At 43.7% G+C, this 18,614-nt stretch overlaps 4 protein-coding genes across 4 annotated transcripts; 2 read left to right on the top strand and 2 right to left on the bottom strand.

Annotated features, from left to right (window-relative positions):
• Positions 1 to 938, bottom strand: MYCFIDRAFT_179163 (uncharacterized protein; the record flags this gene model as incomplete). Its single annotated transcript, XM_007933270.1, has 10 exons — positions 1 to 22; positions 91 to 220; positions 256 to 327; positions 371 to 460; positions 494 to 530; positions 561 to 580; positions 615 to 668; positions 708 to 814; positions 861 to 883; positions 909 to 938. The coding sequence occupies 10 exons, from the start codon at positions 936 to 938 to the stop codon at positions 1 to 3; spliced, it is 585 nt and encodes a 194-aa protein (XP_007931461.1).
• Positions 939 to 996: 58 nt separating this feature from the next.
• Positions 997 to 2,198, top strand: MYCFIDRAFT_191110 (uncharacterized protein; the record flags this gene model as incomplete). Its single annotated transcript, XM_007933269.1, has 3 exons — positions 997 to 1,071; positions 1,138 to 2,039; positions 2,090 to 2,198. 3 exons carry the CDS (start codon positions 997 to 999, stop codon positions 2,196 to 2,198), a joined length of 1,086 nt encoding a protein of 361 aa, XP_007931460.1.
• Positions 2,199 to 2,280: 82 nt separating this feature from the next.
• On the bottom strand, positions 2,281 to 2,646 carry MYCFIDRAFT_179161 (uncharacterized protein; the record flags this gene model as incomplete). Its single annotated transcript, XM_007933268.1, has 4 exons — positions 2,281 to 2,338; positions 2,369 to 2,434; positions 2,473 to 2,536; positions 2,568 to 2,646. 4 exons carry the CDS (start codon positions 2,644 to 2,646, stop codon positions 2,281 to 2,283), a joined length of 267 nt encoding a protein of 88 aa, XP_007931459.1.
• A 22-nt stretch (positions 2,647 to 2,668) lies between these two features.
• On the top strand, positions 2,669 to 3,159 carry MYCFIDRAFT_179160 (uncharacterized protein; the record flags this gene model as incomplete). Its single annotated transcript, XM_007933267.1, has 6 exons — positions 2,669 to 2,716; positions 2,743 to 2,781; positions 2,803 to 2,951; positions 2,993 to 3,011; positions 3,045 to 3,110; positions 3,139 to 3,159. The coding sequence occupies 6 exons, from the start codon at positions 2,669 to 2,671 to the stop codon at positions 3,157 to 3,159; spliced, it is 342 nt and encodes a 113-aa protein (XP_007931458.1).
• Positions 3,160 to 18,614: the final 15,455 nt, after the last annotated feature.

The following is an 18,614-nucleotide window of genomic DNA, read 5'->3' as shown; positions in this document are numbered from 1 at the left end:
CTAACAAACTTTAGCTTCATAGCTAGCAGCAGTATAGAAGTGGTTGCCCGGTCGGTAGTAGTTGCGGGGATCCGGAAATCGCTTCCCCACGCGATTTTGTTAGGAACAGCGGATTCCATAATCCACTGTATTACTGGGGCTCGGGCAGCCAGCTGGGGCTCGGGGAAGTAACCAAGTGCTGTGCACTGTGCGGTGCGGTGCAGATCTGCCGGGCCGGCGTCTACATAAACAATCCATGTTGACTGTCTTGTCAACGGATGCGAAGAGTAGTCTTGTCGCATGGCATGGCATGGCAGATTCTCGCTTCCCTCCTGTAGCTATCGACAGCTGCGTAGCACATCTTGCTGCTATATGTTTGTAGCGAAGTGACGTGCAATCTGGATCATTCCCGTCTCGGAGGCGGCGCCGTTGTGAGATACCGGAGAGCAAGGTTTATATGTAGCGTAGAAACGCCCAGCTGCTGGAATGTGAAGTTGCACAAGAAGAAAGCGACTGGTCGTTTCGCTTCGCTTCGCCTCGACTATATTCTCCTGTACAACACATCCACATTCCCTCTGCACTGCTCGACCCTTCGACTTGACTGTGCCATTTTCCCTGCTATAGCTCAATTATACCCCGTGCCGTGCCGGCTCTTCTATTTCCGCTGCTGCGTGCTGTCTCGCCTTGCCCTCCATCGGCCGATCTGCTTCCTACGCTTAGCTTCACACAAACTGGGAAGACCGAGCACAGACTGGGACCAATTAACCCATGCGAACGGCTGCCAGCGTCTATCTCGAGCCTCACGCCGGACTTCTCCCTTTGCTCAGCAGCTGTACTCAGGAATCAGACTGATCACACCCGACCTCACACTTCGCCTGCACCTGTGAGCATCCAAGACCAGCTGCTGAATTGTGCCTCTGCAATTCCACCTGAAGCGCAGCGCAGCGCAGCGCTCCCATCTGCGCCTTCTTGCCTTTCGACTGCTACCCCTCTCGCCAATCCCCAACCTCACACATCATGGCCGCCGCAACAAGCATGGACCGGCCGGAAGATGTTGCAAGCAAGGTCATGAGGAGAGTGCAGGTCTCAAAGGTATGCAGGATGATATATAACCTATACCCACTGAAAACGTGGCTGATGATTGACTTTCCCTCATAGATGACCCGCGCACTGCAAGATCGGCTCGCGCTCGCCAATGTCAAGATCCAGAACGGATGGCAGGATCTGAGTCTGGATGCTATCGAGCCACAAATCGACGAGCGACTCAGACGAAAGCGACCCGCCTCGAGCAACGACACAATCTCAGATACTGCTTCGACTGCCTCCAGCCGACTACATTCCAGCGTCGGCCTCACTTCGTCTCCAATTACCGAGCCCATCTTCTCCGACGACCTCCCTCGATCAGGCGGAAGCTACAGAAGTAAGAGGATCAAGGCTTCAGATGTGCACTCGTTCGCCGCTTCGTCAGCTGCAACACGTCGCCGGACAAGAGGCGCCACGAATCGCCAGGCGACGTGGAAGAAGAGGGAAGGACTTCCAGAATCCTCTCCAATCAAGCAGACCAAGCATGCAAGATTCCCCTCAGGACAACCATCACATCTCTCCTTCATCTCGGAGAGCGCATCGACCATCGCGGATGATGATCCGCCGTCGCCAGAATTCAGCGAAGAAGACGATGCCGATCTTCCCATCACCAGCTTCAGCATCAATGCTTCTACTCGCATCACATCCTCGCCTCCCAAGACTCCACCGCCTCCAAAACATATGAGAGGCATACATCAAGTCTCGTGGTCGCGCACGCCAAAGACCGGTGGAGACGATGGCGCCGATCTACTCATGTATCTGGCCGCTTCACCCTCGCCGGCCGTTCATGCATCCCGTGCCAAGCCCGTCATTCACGCACCTTCTACTCCTCCGCACAAATCAACTCCTCTCCCTTCCTCACATATGACTCCAGGCACTTCTGGAAATGGCTTCCTCGGCTTCGGACCGACCACTCCGGGTACAGCCTTCAACTTTGCTGATTTTGTGAATGTCACTCCAAGTCCAGCGCAAGGCCCGTGGAATCGCACACCTATGCAGGCCGCACGCCTGGCGCTTCTGCACGAAGGAGACTTGACTTCAACAACCTCATGCCCCCAACCACAAGTCCCACGATGACCCGTACTCGCAACAATGACGGCTTGGGTATGGAATTGGGCGGTGAGCTGCGGACATGAAACGAACTTTTCTTTTCATGGGTTTGCATTTTCTTGATGGCTTTCATGAATATACGACTATGCTCGATATCGAGTTACGGCATCAAGGCCGCATGCACAGAAGATGTGCTTCACGCAGACCGCGACAATGGCATCTGCCTCTATGAAATTGAGTTTGACAATACTCTCACATGTTGGATGAAAACGGCGATATGGCGATACAGGATGGCATACACATATACCCGAGACTGACTGTCCTTTCCCGGATGGAGCGATGCAATGTTTGTTTTGTCACGTAGTGGTGAGATGAAGGAAGGGAAAACATTCTGCTTCAAGATTCGCAGATTGCACAGGGCTGGCTTTCACCGTTTCACGGTGCGTGTCTTTCACGCGTCACACCCCTGGTGAACCTGGGTTGTAGGAGAGAATGAGATTGCTGTATGTTAGCATGGTTGCAGAAGAGCGACATGGAGCGGTAGACAGGTAGCTTAATGCACAGTATCGCCATCGGTGAATTTTCTGTCCTGAGCGGTGGTAGGGTGGCTTGAGTGGGTGCCGCTGTGAGACGCGTTTCCGCGTCGCGCTAGACGGATTTGGTCGACGTGTGAGAACAGCGTTTCGGTAGTTGCTCTTGGCTCTTCATGCTGGGGTCAGTTCGGTGGAGAAAGACGCATTGTCGAATAATAATGTGTACAGTATGATGGTGGTATGCCGGCAGCGTGAGAATGCTGAAGAGCAGTTGGCCCGTGAGATGAGCTGGAATGCATTTCTCCTGTGTGCGCGTATTATTATTATCATTGCCATGACTCCATGAGTTTGCTTGGCTTGGTAGACGTGCGCTCGGAGATTTGATGGATTTTGGCCGAGATGCTTTGCGTTTGCGTCATCCTTGGCTATATCAGAACCTCGATACTAAACCGAGCCCCAGCTACTGTGACGCGTCAGCTCAATCACATGACAGACACGTGACCTCTTGGCATGAAGAATTTTTACACTGTATTTTAGACTATAGAATAGACTAAGATATAGGTAATTAACGAAGCTAATTCAACCGCCGGCAATATAGTATTACGTAAGTAATCTACTACGCTATACGTAATAGTTATAAGCCCGGATTTAATCCGCGGTATTAGAGACTTCTATAGTAGGAAAGAATTTTCTATTCTATAAGACCTTTAATAATCGATTAATAGTCTTAATAGTACTATAAGAAACAACTATCTATATAAGCCTCTACGATCGCTTTAAGGTTAATATGTCCTTAATAATAGCTCCCTTGTTAGCTAGTCGCCTTAGCGGTAGCAGGCTAGTTGTCCTTCGTAGACCTAACGAATAGGACCGATAGTTTAAGTAAACTAAGACGTACCTAACTAGATATAAGACCTAGGTCCTTACTAATCTGTATTCGACTAAGCCTGCTAAACTAGTACAACCCCTTCTCCCGGAATTCGATATAGAGCAACTTATAAGCAACCCCCTATATTAGGCTAGGGCAAAGCTTACTAAGGAACACTTTAATATAAGGAAGGCAGAGTTTAAACGCTTTAGAATAGCTCGTAATAAGACGATTAAATATCTAGCTACAACTATAGACATTCGCTATTACTTAGAGATTACTAATCCTAATAGAAACAATATAGTACTAACTATACGGCTTATTCTAACTCGGTTAAAGAATAAGCTCGCACCTAATACGTAATAGTAAAGAACTTCCCTTAGTAAAGAACTATAACGTCTAGTAAACTCTAAGTAGGTAAAGGACCCCGAGCACTAGTATAAGGAATAGCTTAACCTATACAAAACTATAAGGCGGATATAATACCCGGAATTTGACAACCTAGTAACCTACCTATATACTATAGTTACGAATATAGATAAGACCTATAGTAAGGGCCTCTATATAATACACTAGGTAGGGCTAATAGTAAACAACTTCTATTAATTGATTAGTATAATACGAGACTATACTCGGAATATAGCTAGTGCCTTAACGACTCGCAAGGGCTTATCCTTTAGTATAGTCTATAAGTAGGAAGATAATACCTCTAATACTGTACTATAGGGGGCTACTAGCGGTGCTATTAAAGACAAAGACAAGAACAAGCGCCGTACGCCTAAATCCTATACTAAACTTACTAGCCTTAGTAAGAAGAAGGCATATAAGAACCGTAGCAAGTGCTTAGTAGTTAACTACCGGCTACGTAACAAAGTAGAAGAGAAGGACAAAGACGCCTAGTAGCGTAGCAAGCTAAAGTTCTATAAAGGCTATCTTCGCCGTAACAAGGACTTCTGCTTAAGACAAGCTAAGTTCTATAAAGATCTACTAGCTATTAAGATCGCTAAGCAACAATACTACGAAGGCCGTAATAAAGATAATGCTAGTACTAGTAATAGTTTAGGCAAGCTATTAGTAGCCTACTTCTATAATCCGTTACCTCAATCGGCTTCTATAGCTACTAATCTAACTACCTATATATCAATAATCGTATATAAGGGCAAATAGACCCTACGCGATAGACTAATGTATAATAGTAGCTTAAACTGCAACATTATTAATTACCCTAGCCGATTTAACTTTAAAGCACTCTTCCTTCTACTAAGAGTAACCGTAGCTACTAGAACGACCTACAATCGAGTCCTTGCTATTAGAACAGCATTATTTATAGTTAAGAATACTAGCGGAAGTCCCCTAGAAATTAAACTAAAGGAATGTCTCTATGTCCCTAACTTTTATACTAATATTGTTAGTAGAACACTGTTCTATTATAAGGGGTTTAGACATTAGGAGATAGATAATACCTTATATAGCCTATAAGGCAAGCCCCTAGTCAAATTTATTAGGCTAGACAACGAAATGCCCTACTTCGATATAGAGAGCAAAGTTAACGACAACCTACTACCTAAATTATAGCTAATCGATAGTAAAGGCCGACTACGAAGTTATCCGTTCTTCTAACTTATATAGCGAGGCAACTTTACTATACGACGCTCTGTACGTCTACTACTACCGAGGCAATTAACACTTAAGAAGATATATAAAGTGTTTAGATACCTAAGCGTAGAACGTGCTAAAGAGCTAGCTAATAGGGTTAATAGAATAACACGAGATCTCTTATACGATACTAAAGTTCTAAGAACGCCGCTATGTTTAGTATATGCTTAGGCTAAGGGCAAGAAGCTTATTTCTAGAAGGCTACGGAAACACGACGTTTCTATCCTTACTCTATATAGTTACATTGCCGCTAACCTACTAGAACTGGACATAGCCTACAATAGTAACAGGTACCTATTCTATACCTACGACTTGAATATAGGACTCTACTTTAGTGAGACTATTAGTAATCGAACTAAATCAACCTTGCTATAATGCTAGAGCTAACTAGCCTTATTCGTACGCAGTATTAGTAGGGATATTATCTATCTATTATCTAATAATAAAGGGGCTATTAGTGGAATGCGCTTTCGATCCTATTTACGTAATAACTATACTACCTAGAGGCTAATAGCACTATACACTCCTAAACAAGACCTAGCTAAGCGAGCAGGCCGTACTATTATTAAAGTAGCTAGGGCCCTTATAATACACGCACGCTTTCTATACAAGCTATAGCTAGAAGGCGTTTATATAGCAACCTTCTTAATTAATCGTTCACTAAGGTTACGTTCTACCGACTATGTAATAAGGACACTATTTAAGATTAGAACTAGACACAAGCCTAATGTAGCCTATATATATTAGTTTAGCTTACGAGCCTATCTATTGATCTATAGCACGGAGACAGACCTAGTATTATATAAGCGGAAGGACATTCTGCTAAGGACTATAAAGGTTGCCTTACGTACTTATATTAGATACTTATATAGTTATAAAGGCTATTCTATCTACCGGATCTAGGTACTATTACGTATAATAGTCCTAAGAACAAGGGATGTTATCTTTAATAAGACTATGTTCTATAATAGATATAATAATAATCTTAGAGTTAATCTTACTAACTAAGAACTAACTCAATTTAGTAATCTCGAAGAACTATAAACGACCGCCTCGGAGCATTAATTTAACGACCTCCGAGAAGTATATAATACACCCTTAGACCTCGTACGGTTTAGAACTAAGGGGGTAGACATACTATTAGGACCTAGACGACTAATAATTGTCGACTCTATAGGGCTAGTAGAGCTAGTCTAAGGATAGCTGCTAACAATGCCGCTACTAATTAAATAACTTAGTCTAGTACCGAAGCGACTATTGCCTAATAAACTAGCAATAAGTTAATAATAGCCTATATAGTAACAAGACTTTCTAATTAGACTAAGCAATACTTGGCTGCCTTGTAGTAATATATTAAACAGATTAGTCTAACAACCTAAGAACGATGCTAGCGATAAAGCCCCTACTAACAATATAGACGCACTAGGTTATATAGATAATATAGACTTTAACTTGCTACGTGCTAAGCTAGCTGAATTGCTAATACTAATTAAAGCCGCTAATATATCTTGTCGTTACTTACTAAATCTAGGTAGACCGCACTACCGTATTAACTATCTAAATAAGCGATAACGAGCAGCCGCGATCCGCTATAATATTAGCAATCGAGAACAAGTAAAGTACCTTCTATTATTTAGTAACCTCTATATAGCCGCCGAGCATAAAGCGCGCCTCGTATAGCCTACTCGATCTAATAACCCGCCTAACTTACCTTTACTAGAACTATTACTACTTCTACGCGACGAATATAATCTAAATCTTATACTAAAGGTCTCGGACCTACTAGCAGAGCTACGTAACTAGCGACAGGTACTTAAGAGCAAGTTTAAAGAGCATTAGATATACGCTGTAATAGTTAAGTTTAATAAGGCGCTTAAAATAGGAACATTTAAATAGGTCGATATTAATACACTAGATAAGCCTAACCTTCTTCCTCTTACCTAGGTATTCAAATACAAGGGTAATGCGAATAGACGGCTAGTAAAGTTCAAAGTGAGAGTCTATGTAAGAGGAGACCTATAGAAGGGTATATACCTAGATACCTATACGTCAACCCTCGTAGTAAGGGTATTTAGAGCCCTAATAGCTATTATTGCAAAGTTTAATCTAGAGGCTAAGTAGATAGATGCAGTAAATGCATTTCTTAACGCTATATGCTATATCTAAGACTACTAGAAGGATTTGCATAGAAGGGCAAGGTACTGCGCCTACTTTAGGTATTATATAGGCTATAGGAGTCTCCTCGGCTCTAGTACAATCACTTTACAACTACCCTCGAAAACAAGCTCGGTATATAACTAGTAGACAACGTAGACTACCTATATACCGACCTAGACAAGTATATATTTATCTTCTTCTATATAGATAACATAGTGCTATTATATTACCGTTAATACAAACAGAAGGCAATAGACCTAAAGCAGAAGCTAATAAAGGAATACGAGCTTAATAACCTAGGGAAGCTCTTATAGTTCCTTAGTATTAAAGTAAAGCGAGATCGCTCTATACGACGGCTCTAGCTATCTTAGAAGACCTATGTTAAGAAGATAGCTTAGCGATACAATATTACTAACGTTAGCAGAAGAGCCGAGTTACCGTTGCTAACTAGATATAAGCTATATAAGAAACTAGAACCTAGCGAGGATACAATATACCTCGATCCTATAGCGATACTAGCCTATTAGAGCCGTATTGGATTACTTAACTTCGCAGCTATACAAACGAGGCTAGACATAGCTAAAGCAGTGTTATTGTTATTAAAGGCACTTCAAAATCCTAGGTAGGTAGATATAGCTGCTGCTAACTAGTATATTAAGTACCTTTATTAGACAAAGGACCTGTGCCTAGAATACAATAATGCTAGACTAACAATTACGGCACACTCAACCTCTAAGCTTAATAAGTTTTATAGTGCATCTAATGCCTTATATAGTAACTACAAAGGAACAAGGCAGTTATTAGAAGGCTAGCTATTTAGCCTATTTAATAGACTAGTTAATTAGAAGGCAGCACGATAGTTAACTGTTACTAAGTCTATAATAGAAGCAGAGCTGCTTATAGCGTTATATATAGGATTAGAGATAATATAGTAGAGACGTTTCTTTACTAATATAGGGCTTACCCTAAATAAGACCCCTATACTATACTATAATAATACGCAGACTATCCGCATTATTAAGGCTAATACTAGCAAGCTAGATACGAAGCTCCGCTATATAGATATTTACTAGTGCTAGCTAAGGCAAGAACATAAGGCTAGAAGGATTTAATGTAAATACCTAGCTATATAGGATATGCTAGCTAATAGACTTACTAAACTCTATAGACTATAGAACTAATAGAGGTTTATATAGTAACTTAGGCTATTAAAGCTACTAACTAATAGACTACAAAGTGAAGCAAAGCCGAAATAAGGTATATGTTAGGATATCGTTAGAAGTAAGGGTATATAAGACGAGTATTAGGTTGTGTAGTAATATAATAGCCTCTATTCGCAATACTAGAATAATCTTAAAGAATCTAAGGAAGGGGAGGGTTGTAGGCCCTTTTTTATCCCTACTAGTAGGGGTAAGCGACGTAGCCTCTATAGGCTTAAGCGACGTAGCCCGCCGGGGGTCCGCCGTCGGACCCCGGTCCGTCGGCTAAAGTTTAGCTCGTCGCAACCCCTAACGAGGAAGACCGATCCTATTAGCTCGATGCCGGAATCTTTATAGGCGCCTCCTCTCTAGGCTAATGTCCTTAGTAGCTAAATTGCTTACTAATCTAGGCGTACGTAGTAGTATCGAAGCGGCGCCGATTTGCGTATAAAGGCCGGTTGCTATCGTAGCCCGTAGGCGGCCTGCCTACGGTGCTTAGGGTCTCGATACCTAAGGCCGGACTTTTCGGGTTATCCCGCCGTATTAGGTTAGCAGGCTAGCTAGCTAAGCGTTATATGCGGTATACAGGCCCTATTCCCGATATTACCTTCTCGCGTCTACGCGCTATACTCGCTAACTAGGACTCTCCTATTTCTCCTCGCTTTCCTTATTCGTTACTTGCGCGTATAGCGCGTACGCGGCTCTAAAACCTTGTCGGGGGTCGGGTTGTTTGTTTTAGTACGTAGTTGCTAGGCTAGCCGTCGCTTCGCTATCGCTCTATAGGCGGTAACGCGTAGTTCTTAGGATAAAGCGGCGCGCTCTCGCTCCGCGTTCTATCTTACGCCTATAACCCTCTTTAATACCGTAAGCGCTTCGCCGCCCTATTACCCTTTGCTTATTATAGGCTCTAATCCTAACCGTATTCGCTCCGACTCCTATTAAGAAGAAGATCCGCTATCGATATAGCTAGCGCCTACGTTTAGGGCTATCGCCTAGATAGTCGGAATAGGTATTAAGAGATACGGGAGTTAGCCGTATCGCTATCGGAAGATACGAACTACTAGTAGCGCCCCGAAGATCTTGCTACGATAGTAGTAGTTATACTTATCGCCTATAAGCGTTACGTAAAGTCGCTCGCCGGAGGTATACTCTATAAGCGCGTAGCTTATCGTACGTATAAGAAGTGCTAACGCTTATATAAGGGAGGATGCGAAGAGGTATACTCCCTAATACCGCCGTCGCTCCGCTTACTAACCTTTTGTAGCTAGGTCTAGCCTAGCAAGGTCGGATTAATCGTATTTGCTAGCTATATCTTAATTATCGTCGTATAGTAGACTATCTAACCGAAGGCGTCGATAGCGACGCCGAGCGATATACCCTCGTACGTGCCTCGCGCCGCGCTACGACTACGGCTCGTACTCTGTTCCTAGCTGCCTATACCTTAAACTAGTCTATCCGTTCCGTCGAGATAGAGCTTAACCGTAAGGGCCTCGCCTAGGGTCTTAACACTTAGCTACCTCGCTCTACGTAGGACTATTAGAGCTTAGTACTCGAGTAGTAGCTACTCGACTCCGGCAATTACCTATCGTAGCGTACCTCGTCGCGTATATCTAGCTCTCTCGCCGTAAGTTCCGCCTACTATCCGCCTATAGTAACGTTACTAACCTAGGTAGTACCTATCTAAGTACGCTATATATACTAACGATCGTTTCGACCGTACTATCGTAAACGAACTTTAGAATTAGCTACCTAGCACTCTAAGCAAGTGCCGCCTACGCTCCGATTAGGGCACGCCTCTCCTATTAGCTATACTTAACGCTACGCTAGTTACTACTAAGCGTACCTATAGCGATACATTTACCGATTTAGAGGACGAATACGTTACGTTAGTCTACCGTTCCTGCTATCGTTCTATAGGCGGTCCTCGTTCTATCCTCCGTATAGGTAGCTCTAGCTCTAGCTCTAGCAACACCGTCCGCTAGCGCGACGCCCTCGGTAGCGAGTTAACGATTAACCCCTCTCCTAAGAAGGTACTACGCTGCAATCTTACTAAGGAATTTTAGCGTATACGTAGCGTAGACTCCTCTAGCGACGAGGAGGATTTAGAAGAGGAGGTAGCTAGCCGTAGTTCGCCTAAGAAGCTTAGTAGTACTAACGACTTGCCTAATATATTCACTCCTACTCGCTAGCGTCGCGCCCGCGTACCTATACTATTACCTAAGGCAGAGCGCACTTCGGCCGCTCTTACGGCTGCTAAGCGCGCTGCGCTATACGATGCCGGTAGTCGCACTACTATTTAGTAAGAAATCCGACGTCGTTAGGATAGCGAGGTAGTATTCGCTAGTCGTACTAATCCTCCTGCCTACGTTCGCGGTACTAAGATCGCCGCGCTATCGCCTCGTAAGCGTACTCGCACTTAGCCTATCGAGGTTTTCTAAGATTCCGATACTATTTCCCTCTCTAGCGACGCTAATAGTAAAGAGAGCCTACTCTCCGACGACTTATATAATCCTATTGTATCGGGTAGCCTTAGCTCGCTATTACCGCCCTCTCGCCGTAGCCGTATACCTCGTTAAAGCAAGCTACATCGCCGTCGCGGTAGTAGCGGCATTTAAGAGTTAAGTAATAGAGACGAGGGCGAGGACCTTACGGAGGTGCGTACTACGCGTTCTAGTACACTAGTCCCTCGCGCCGACGTTAGTAGTAGCGTGCCTGTTCCTAAGACTCTACGTCGTAGCTCTATCGATAACGAAGACGGTAGTATGCCTATCTGCGCTAACGCTAGTCGCTCTACCGGCGGTCCGCCTATTATTACTACTCTATAATAGCAGCCTACCCTAGCAACCTCTACTATAGGCAGTGCTATTAAGGCTGCTAGTGTCGCTATATAGGTAGGCATCGGTACCTTTTAGGCGTAGCGTATATTTAAGGGAAACAACTAGGTATATATAGGCTTACCTTTATCGAGTTACCGACGGTTCGGGCGCTATAAGGCCCTTCCTCTTGCATTAAGGCTCGGTTAGGAGCCTAGATCCTACTATTCTGTATAAAACGATAGCTCCGTAGGCGGTCCGCCTGCTTTTAGGGCTCTAGTGCCTTTATAACTTCTGTTTAGATAGTAGCTAACTACGGCTACCTTTCGGTAGAGCAATAAAATAGTTCTATATTTATCCCTTTTTCTTCTTACCTTGTCTGCGTCTACTATCCGCCTTCTCCTATTCTTTAAGAAGCTTATCTATATCTTTAAAGTTTTCCTTACCTTCCTAGGTATTATACGTCTCGTTATAGCCCTTCTAGCGTAGGCGGTACTGCGTCTGCCTATTTTAGCTTCTTTTATCGACGATCTTCTCTACTTCCTATACCTTAGTACTATCTAGAAGAATCTCGGGCGCGGCTACGTTCGCCTATTCTTCGCCGGCTCTTCTATAGTAAGGGCGTAATAGGGATATATAGAAGACGTTATAGATCTAGTAGGTAGATAGGAGCGCTAGGCGGTACGCTTGCGTTCTGATAGCTTTTTCTACTCGGAAAGGCCCTACGAATCGCATTCCTAGCTTGCGGCTAGGCTAACGCAGTTTTAGGTTCTTTATACTTAGTAGGACAAGGTCGCCCTTCTCTAGCGTTAGCATCGTATACCGCCTATTATACGCTTTCTACTAGTAGGCTTGCGCTCTACGTAGATACTCCGCCGCAATCTTACGCGCGCTTCTTAGCTATTCTATTCTATCCGTTACTGCTAGTACCTCCCCCTCTCGCTATACGTCCTCGTATAGTTCCGACTATCTTAGGTATTTACTATTAACAATAAAGAAGGGCGTCTCGTTCGTACTAGAATACTTAGAGTTATTATATACAAATTTAGTAAAAGGTAGTTGCCGTACCTAGTCCGTCTACGCTTCGCTAATAAAAGAACGTAGGTAACCTTCTAAAGTCTAGTTCTAAACTTCCGTTTAGCTATCGGTTTAAGGATAGTATATAGTAGATAGCCGTCGCTTTATCTAGCACTAGTAGTAGAGTTTAGTCTAGAAGCCCGACGTAAATAGCGACCCTCTATCGGTAACAATCCCGTCTAGTATCCTAAATCTCGATATAACCTTTTCGAAGAAGCATTCCGTAAAGTCTAGCGTCTTCTAGGTTTCCTATATAGGGATATATAACGCTATTTTAGACAGCCTATCGACAATTACGAGGATGCTATCGTAAACGGAGCCCTTGTATTTCGCTAGCGGCAGCTTAGTAATAAAGTTTAAGCTGATTTCTAACTAGATCTTAGAGGGCACTAGCAAGCTCGCGAGCTTTCCGTACGGTAGCTAGCGATTCGCTTTGCTCCTCTAATAGATAGGGTACGTCTTAACGTATTCCTTAACGTCTCGTTCTATCTCCGGCTAGTATAGCGATCGGTACGCTAGTACTAAAGTCTTTAGCGCGCCGAAATAGCCTGCTAGTTTTAAATCGTAGTATATAGACAAGACTTCCTAGCGGACCGATTGTTCCTCTAGAATATATAGTCTACCCTTATATCGAAGCAGGCCTTTCTTATTAAATCTCTATTTCTAGAGCCTGCTAGTATTCGTTCGCTCCCCCGGCTTATCTCTCTTTCGCTTAACAAAGTCGTCGCGGCGCTATAGCTAAGCGACGAGGCTAACGAAGGGTTTCGAGACGTCTACTAATATAGTTTCGCTAGCTAGTAGTATCCTAGCGACCGAGCGTAGCACGTACTATATATATTTAGTAGTACTAGCGAGTTAGGACGTCTCGCTCTTAGTTCCCGCCTTCTCTCCGACGGCGGAGCCTAAGATCTCCTTAGTCGTAGATTCCCTTAGTCTACTAGTTATTATAGCCCGGGCGTAAGCAACGCGAACTGCCTACGGCATTGCTTCGCTATCTACTAGCAATAGTTTTCGCTAGAGGGTTAGCAATAGTTAGTTTACCGCCTAGTTCTCGGTCTAATAGTCCTATCTCTTTAACGGACCGTCGGCGGGATTATTCTTCCTAGCCTAGTAGTAAATCTTAAAGTTAAAACCTCTAAGGAATACAGCCTATCGTACTTAACGAGGGTTTAGCCGTTAGACCGTCTAGATAGTTTTGAGATTGTTATAGTTAGTAAAGACCTAGACGGGTTTCGCTAGGCTACTAAAGTAGTAACGCTAAGTCCTAAAGTAATGCACGATTGCGAGGAGTTCTTAGTTATAAGTCTAGTAGTTCCGTTCCGCCTCGATTATCTTCCTCGAGGTAAACGCTACCGGATGCTAAAGGCTATTATTCTAAAGCTAGGAAACGATGCCTAATAGCCCGAAATCTAAGGCGTCGGTTTCTAAGCAGAGGTCCTTTAATAGGTCGAAGTGTCGTAGTACTAGTACGGTCGTAAACCGCTCCTTTAGTAGCTTAAAAGCGCCCTACTATCTAGCTCCCTAATTCTACGGTATATCCTTTTTAAGGAGGTCGGTAATTAGGGCGACTACCTTTAAATACCTATCGATAAAGCGTCGGTAGCAGTTAGCAAATCTAAGAAAGGATTGCACTTCCTAAATCGACTTAGATATCGGCTACTCCGTAATAGTAGATACCTTCTCTAGGTCGGTAGCGACCTCCTATCGGTTAACGCGGAAACCTAGGAACGCGACCTCTTTAGCGGCGAAGGTATACTTCTTAATATTATAGAACAAGTCGGCGGCCCGTAGGCGGTTAAGGATTCTACGTACGGCAGCCTAGTAGCTTTCTAGGCTATCGCTATAGGTATAGATTAGGATATCGTCTAGATATACTACGTATACATCGTCTAGTAGGCTAGCTAGGGCGCGGTTTATATACGCCTAGAACGTAGCTAGTGCGTTAGTTAGGCTAAAAGGTATAACGCGATATTCGAAGTAGCTATACCGCGTATAGAACGCAGTCTTCTATTCGTTACCTTCTCGAATACGGATGCGGTAGTACGCGTCCTTTAGGTCTAACGTAGTAAAGTACTTAGCTCCGACTAGTCGGTCTAACGTCTTATCGATAAGAGGGAGTAGAGTCCTATCTTTAATCGTAACAGAGTTTAATGCCCTATAATCTACGTAAAGGCGTAGGCCTCTATCCTTCTTCGGTACGAATAGAAGCGGAGCGCCGGCGGGGCTCGTACTATATACGATACGGCCGGTCTTAAGCTCCTTAGTAAGGTATTCTCGGAGGACCTCTAGCTCTCGAGGAGAGAGGGTATATAGTAGCCCGTAGGGAGGCTCTTTCCCTTCGACTAACTTAATCGCGTAATTAGTCTCCCTAAAGGACGGGAGGATACTCGCGGAGTCTTTATTAAAAACGTCTCGATATAATTCGAGCGCGCTAGGTAAGGTTGGTTCGGTGCCTAGCGTAATATTAAGGATTCGGAACGCTAGCGTACCGCCGTCGGCCCCTAGTCCTAGCTAACCTACGTAGTAGATAGTTGCTCCTTTCTTTATCTCTCTCTTTAGGCGCTTTAGCGACATATATTCGATTTGCTACGCTATAAAGCCCTATATCTAGGTCCCCGGCCTATTCTAAATATCGATGCCGGTAGACTATAAGGTATACCTTCCGAGTAGGAGTTCGACTCCGCTCTAGTCTATACTATATACGAGGACCTTATAGGTTCTCGCCTAGCCCTTACTATCGGTTATGCTAAGCTCTAGCTTATACGCACCGTAGTAGGTTATCTACTAATCCTTTAACTATTATAAGTATAGGAGGTCTATATTAGTACGAGGCAATTCCTACTCTACTACGAGCCGCTACTATAGGAGGGTTACTTAGACGCTAGTATCGAGAGTAACCGCGATCCGCTAGCGGTCTCCTTACGGAGTTTGTACCTCGCTAACTGTTTCGATCGCTTCCTCCGATTATACTAGGATAGGCCCTACCGCTATCGAAGAGGCTACGACAAAGCCTATACTTTTCCCGAGTAGCTAAGCTATTACTTATTAGGATTGCCGCTCTTTTCTTTATCTTTCTTAGGACAATCGGGTCGGATATGTCCTACCTTATTATAGTAGTAGTATCGGATCTCCTTATCCTTACTATTCGTCGCTAGGGCGCGAGGTTTAGAGTCCCTCGATCGATCTTTATCTTTACCCTTATCCCTATCTTCTCTTTTTAGCCTAGACTTTTCTCTAGGCTTAGATTTTTCCCTTAGCTTAGACCTTCCCCGATCTAGGTTCGCCGGCGACGACGCCGGGCGAGAGCGTTAGGGCTTCTTATCCTTCGTAGCTAGGTTCTTCTTAAGCGTAGTCGCTAGGCGGTATAGCTCCTCCCTATCCTTAGGGATTACGTTATAGTCCGTAACGGCGATACGTAGTTCGGGCCGTAGGCGGGAGAAGTAATAGAAGAGAAGTTAATTAGGAGTATAAGGCTCGATCTATTCCTCTAGGGTCTCTATATAGAGGAGAAAGTTCCTAGAATTTTAACCCTCGCGCTACTTAGTCTTAGTATACTTCTTGTATACGTCGAGTATACGGGCGATCGGGTTATCTAACTCGTCTAGTAGCTAGTCCGTAAACTGTCGCTAGGTACGGTATTCCCGTAGGAGCTCCGGTAGCTTCTCGTTACGGAGCTACTATTTCTACTATAGTTCCCTAGAGGTTCCCTCTAGGAACTATATAGCGTAGGTAATCTTAGACCGATCGGAGTCGTAGGTATACGGTACCTAGAGGAAAGCGATCTCGTACGCTATATACTATTTATAGTACTCCTTTAGGCTTTTGCCCTTATATATCGAAGGATCCTTAATAGTTCTCTTAGGTAGTAGCCCGTAATCGGTTAAGGAGGCTATCCGCTTACGGCTATCTATATAGAGTCTGCCGGCGGTATATAGTATCGGCGAGGGACGCGACGAGGACGGGACGGCTTCGGATTCTAAGGTAGTAGACCTCGAAGGGTTAGCCTAGCGGCCTATTTCCTTAGCAAGCTTTTCGTTATCTTTCTTAAGGCGAGTAAGCTTCTTTAGTAGGAGCCTCCGTTGCTCTACCTTTACGTCCGTAAACTAGGCCGCTAGCTATTCGTCGTCGTCGTCGCTACTTCCCTTTATACCTATTAGTATACGAGCGTCGCTTACGAAGTCGTCTTCTTCGACTTCCTCGATCCTAGGCGTTCCTTCTAGGAGGGCTCCGCTTATAGTATCGGCCTACGATTCCCTACCGTAGAGTTAATCCGCTAGCGACTATTCTCGACTACTCGGAGCTTCCGAGAGTAGAGACGATTCGCCTAAGTCGCTAGTAGAGCCCGTAGATAGTGTTCCCCTATCGCTTAGCTATTAGGTCGCTATACGAGTTGTTCTTTTTAGAGGCATATCGGACCGCTACCCTTAGTAGAAAGGTTTAAAGATTATTATATTAGGATATCGTTAGAAGTAAGGGTATATAAGACGAGTATTAGGTTGTATAGTAATATAATAGCCTCTATTCGTAATACTAGAATAATCTTAAAGAATCTAAGGAAGGGGAGGGTTGTAGGCCCTTTTTTATCCCTACTAGTAGGGGTAAGCGACGTAGCCTCTATAGGCTTAAGCGACGTAGCCCGCCGGGGGTCTGCCGTCGGACCCCGGTCTGTCGGCTAAAGTTCGGCTCGTCGCAACCCCTAACGAGGAAGACCGATCCTATTAGCTCGATACCGGAATCTTTATAGTATATAAGGAGGCAACTCTTCTACTAACAACCTCTTCCTCTTTAGTAATACGAAGACAACTCTATATAATACGTAGTAGGCGCCTCCCTCTATCTACTAATTGTTACTAAGTCGATTAAATACACCTTCCTCGATTAGCGCTAATAAAAGTGTCTAACACGATAACGACGACTAATTAGAACAAAGGATTTAACCTTACCTTCTAATATAGACTAAAAGAATAGTATAGGTAACGATATAGGAAACCTTACCTTACGGGGTACGTTACTATTGCCTATATTATTACTTCGAACGTTACTTCCCCTAACTAATAACAAGTCTATAGCGATTGTATTAGTGCTAGCGATAATAGTATAGTAGTCTTAACTAAGGGTAGCGTCCTTAGTTTAAGTTACCTATCCTAATTTATTAAATCTGTTTAACTAATATATACCTTACTTAATCCTTCGTCTAATTAAATAGACGCTACCTATACGATTAATCTAATAACCGATAGTAATAGTATAAAGGGCTTAGTTTAAATTAAACTAACTTTACTAACGCTACGAGTTCTTATATAAGGCTTTATAGTGTCGGTCTATACTTTAACTACGTAGGAAGATAACAGTTCCTAGTAATAGGGACTATATATAAAGGTGCATACGCAGTCTAGATTATATAACGATATCCTTCTAGGGTAATCGGGGTATGAAATAAGACTCTCTTATATATAGTATAGATTTAAACTATTTTTTTTAGTGTTTTAATAAAGTACTATATAAGGAGTTAAAAGGATTAATTTTCTTTTGTTTGTATATAAAGAAGCATTAACTACCTTGCCTAAAACCCTTTTATATAAGCTAAGGGGGTATATAACGCGTTAGCTTAATTATATAACAGATACGTAACCTCTTAGTATAAAGAATTTTTATACTATATTTTAGACTATAGAATAGACTAAGACATAGGCAATTAACGAAGCCAATTCAACCGCCGGTAATGCAGTATTACGTAAGTAATCCACTGCGCTATACGTAATAGCTACCCGCCCGAGCCCTAGTATAACCCGAGATTACGAGATCGGCTATTCTATACAACATCGCGTATAGAAGCGATAATCGCGTCGCGGCAGGCCCCGCTAGCCGGGCAACTACTACTATACTGCTCCTAGCAGCTATGAAGCCAAAGTTTGTTAGCAAATCAGTAGTATAGCAAAATTCAAGGTGTTGTTGGTTACTATCAAGTCGGATTACTTGCCGGTTCATACTACGCGTCTAGATAGACAGTGATGCTGGAACTGCGCTCGGTAAAGGACTTAGGTCGACGTGATAGACTAGTAGACTTGAATGGATGCAGTAGAAGGTCCCGCTCATTGTCAGCAACATCAAGTTCAGTCGGTCATGAGGACACATTATGATAATTCACCAAGGGTGCAGCTCAGAAATGTGCATTCACTAATTGTCCGAATCAACCGCC

This window comes from Pseudocercospora fijiensis, assembly GCF_000340215.1.
Source record: "Pseudocercospora fijiensis CIRAD86 unplaced genomic scaffold MYCFIscaffold_10, whole genome shotgun sequence".
Taxonomy (NCBI): domain Eukaryota; kingdom Fungi; phylum Ascomycota; class Dothideomycetes; order Mycosphaerellales; family Mycosphaerellaceae; genus Pseudocercospora; species Pseudocercospora fijiensis.
This window is presented reverse-complemented; position numbering and strand designations above follow the sequence as displayed.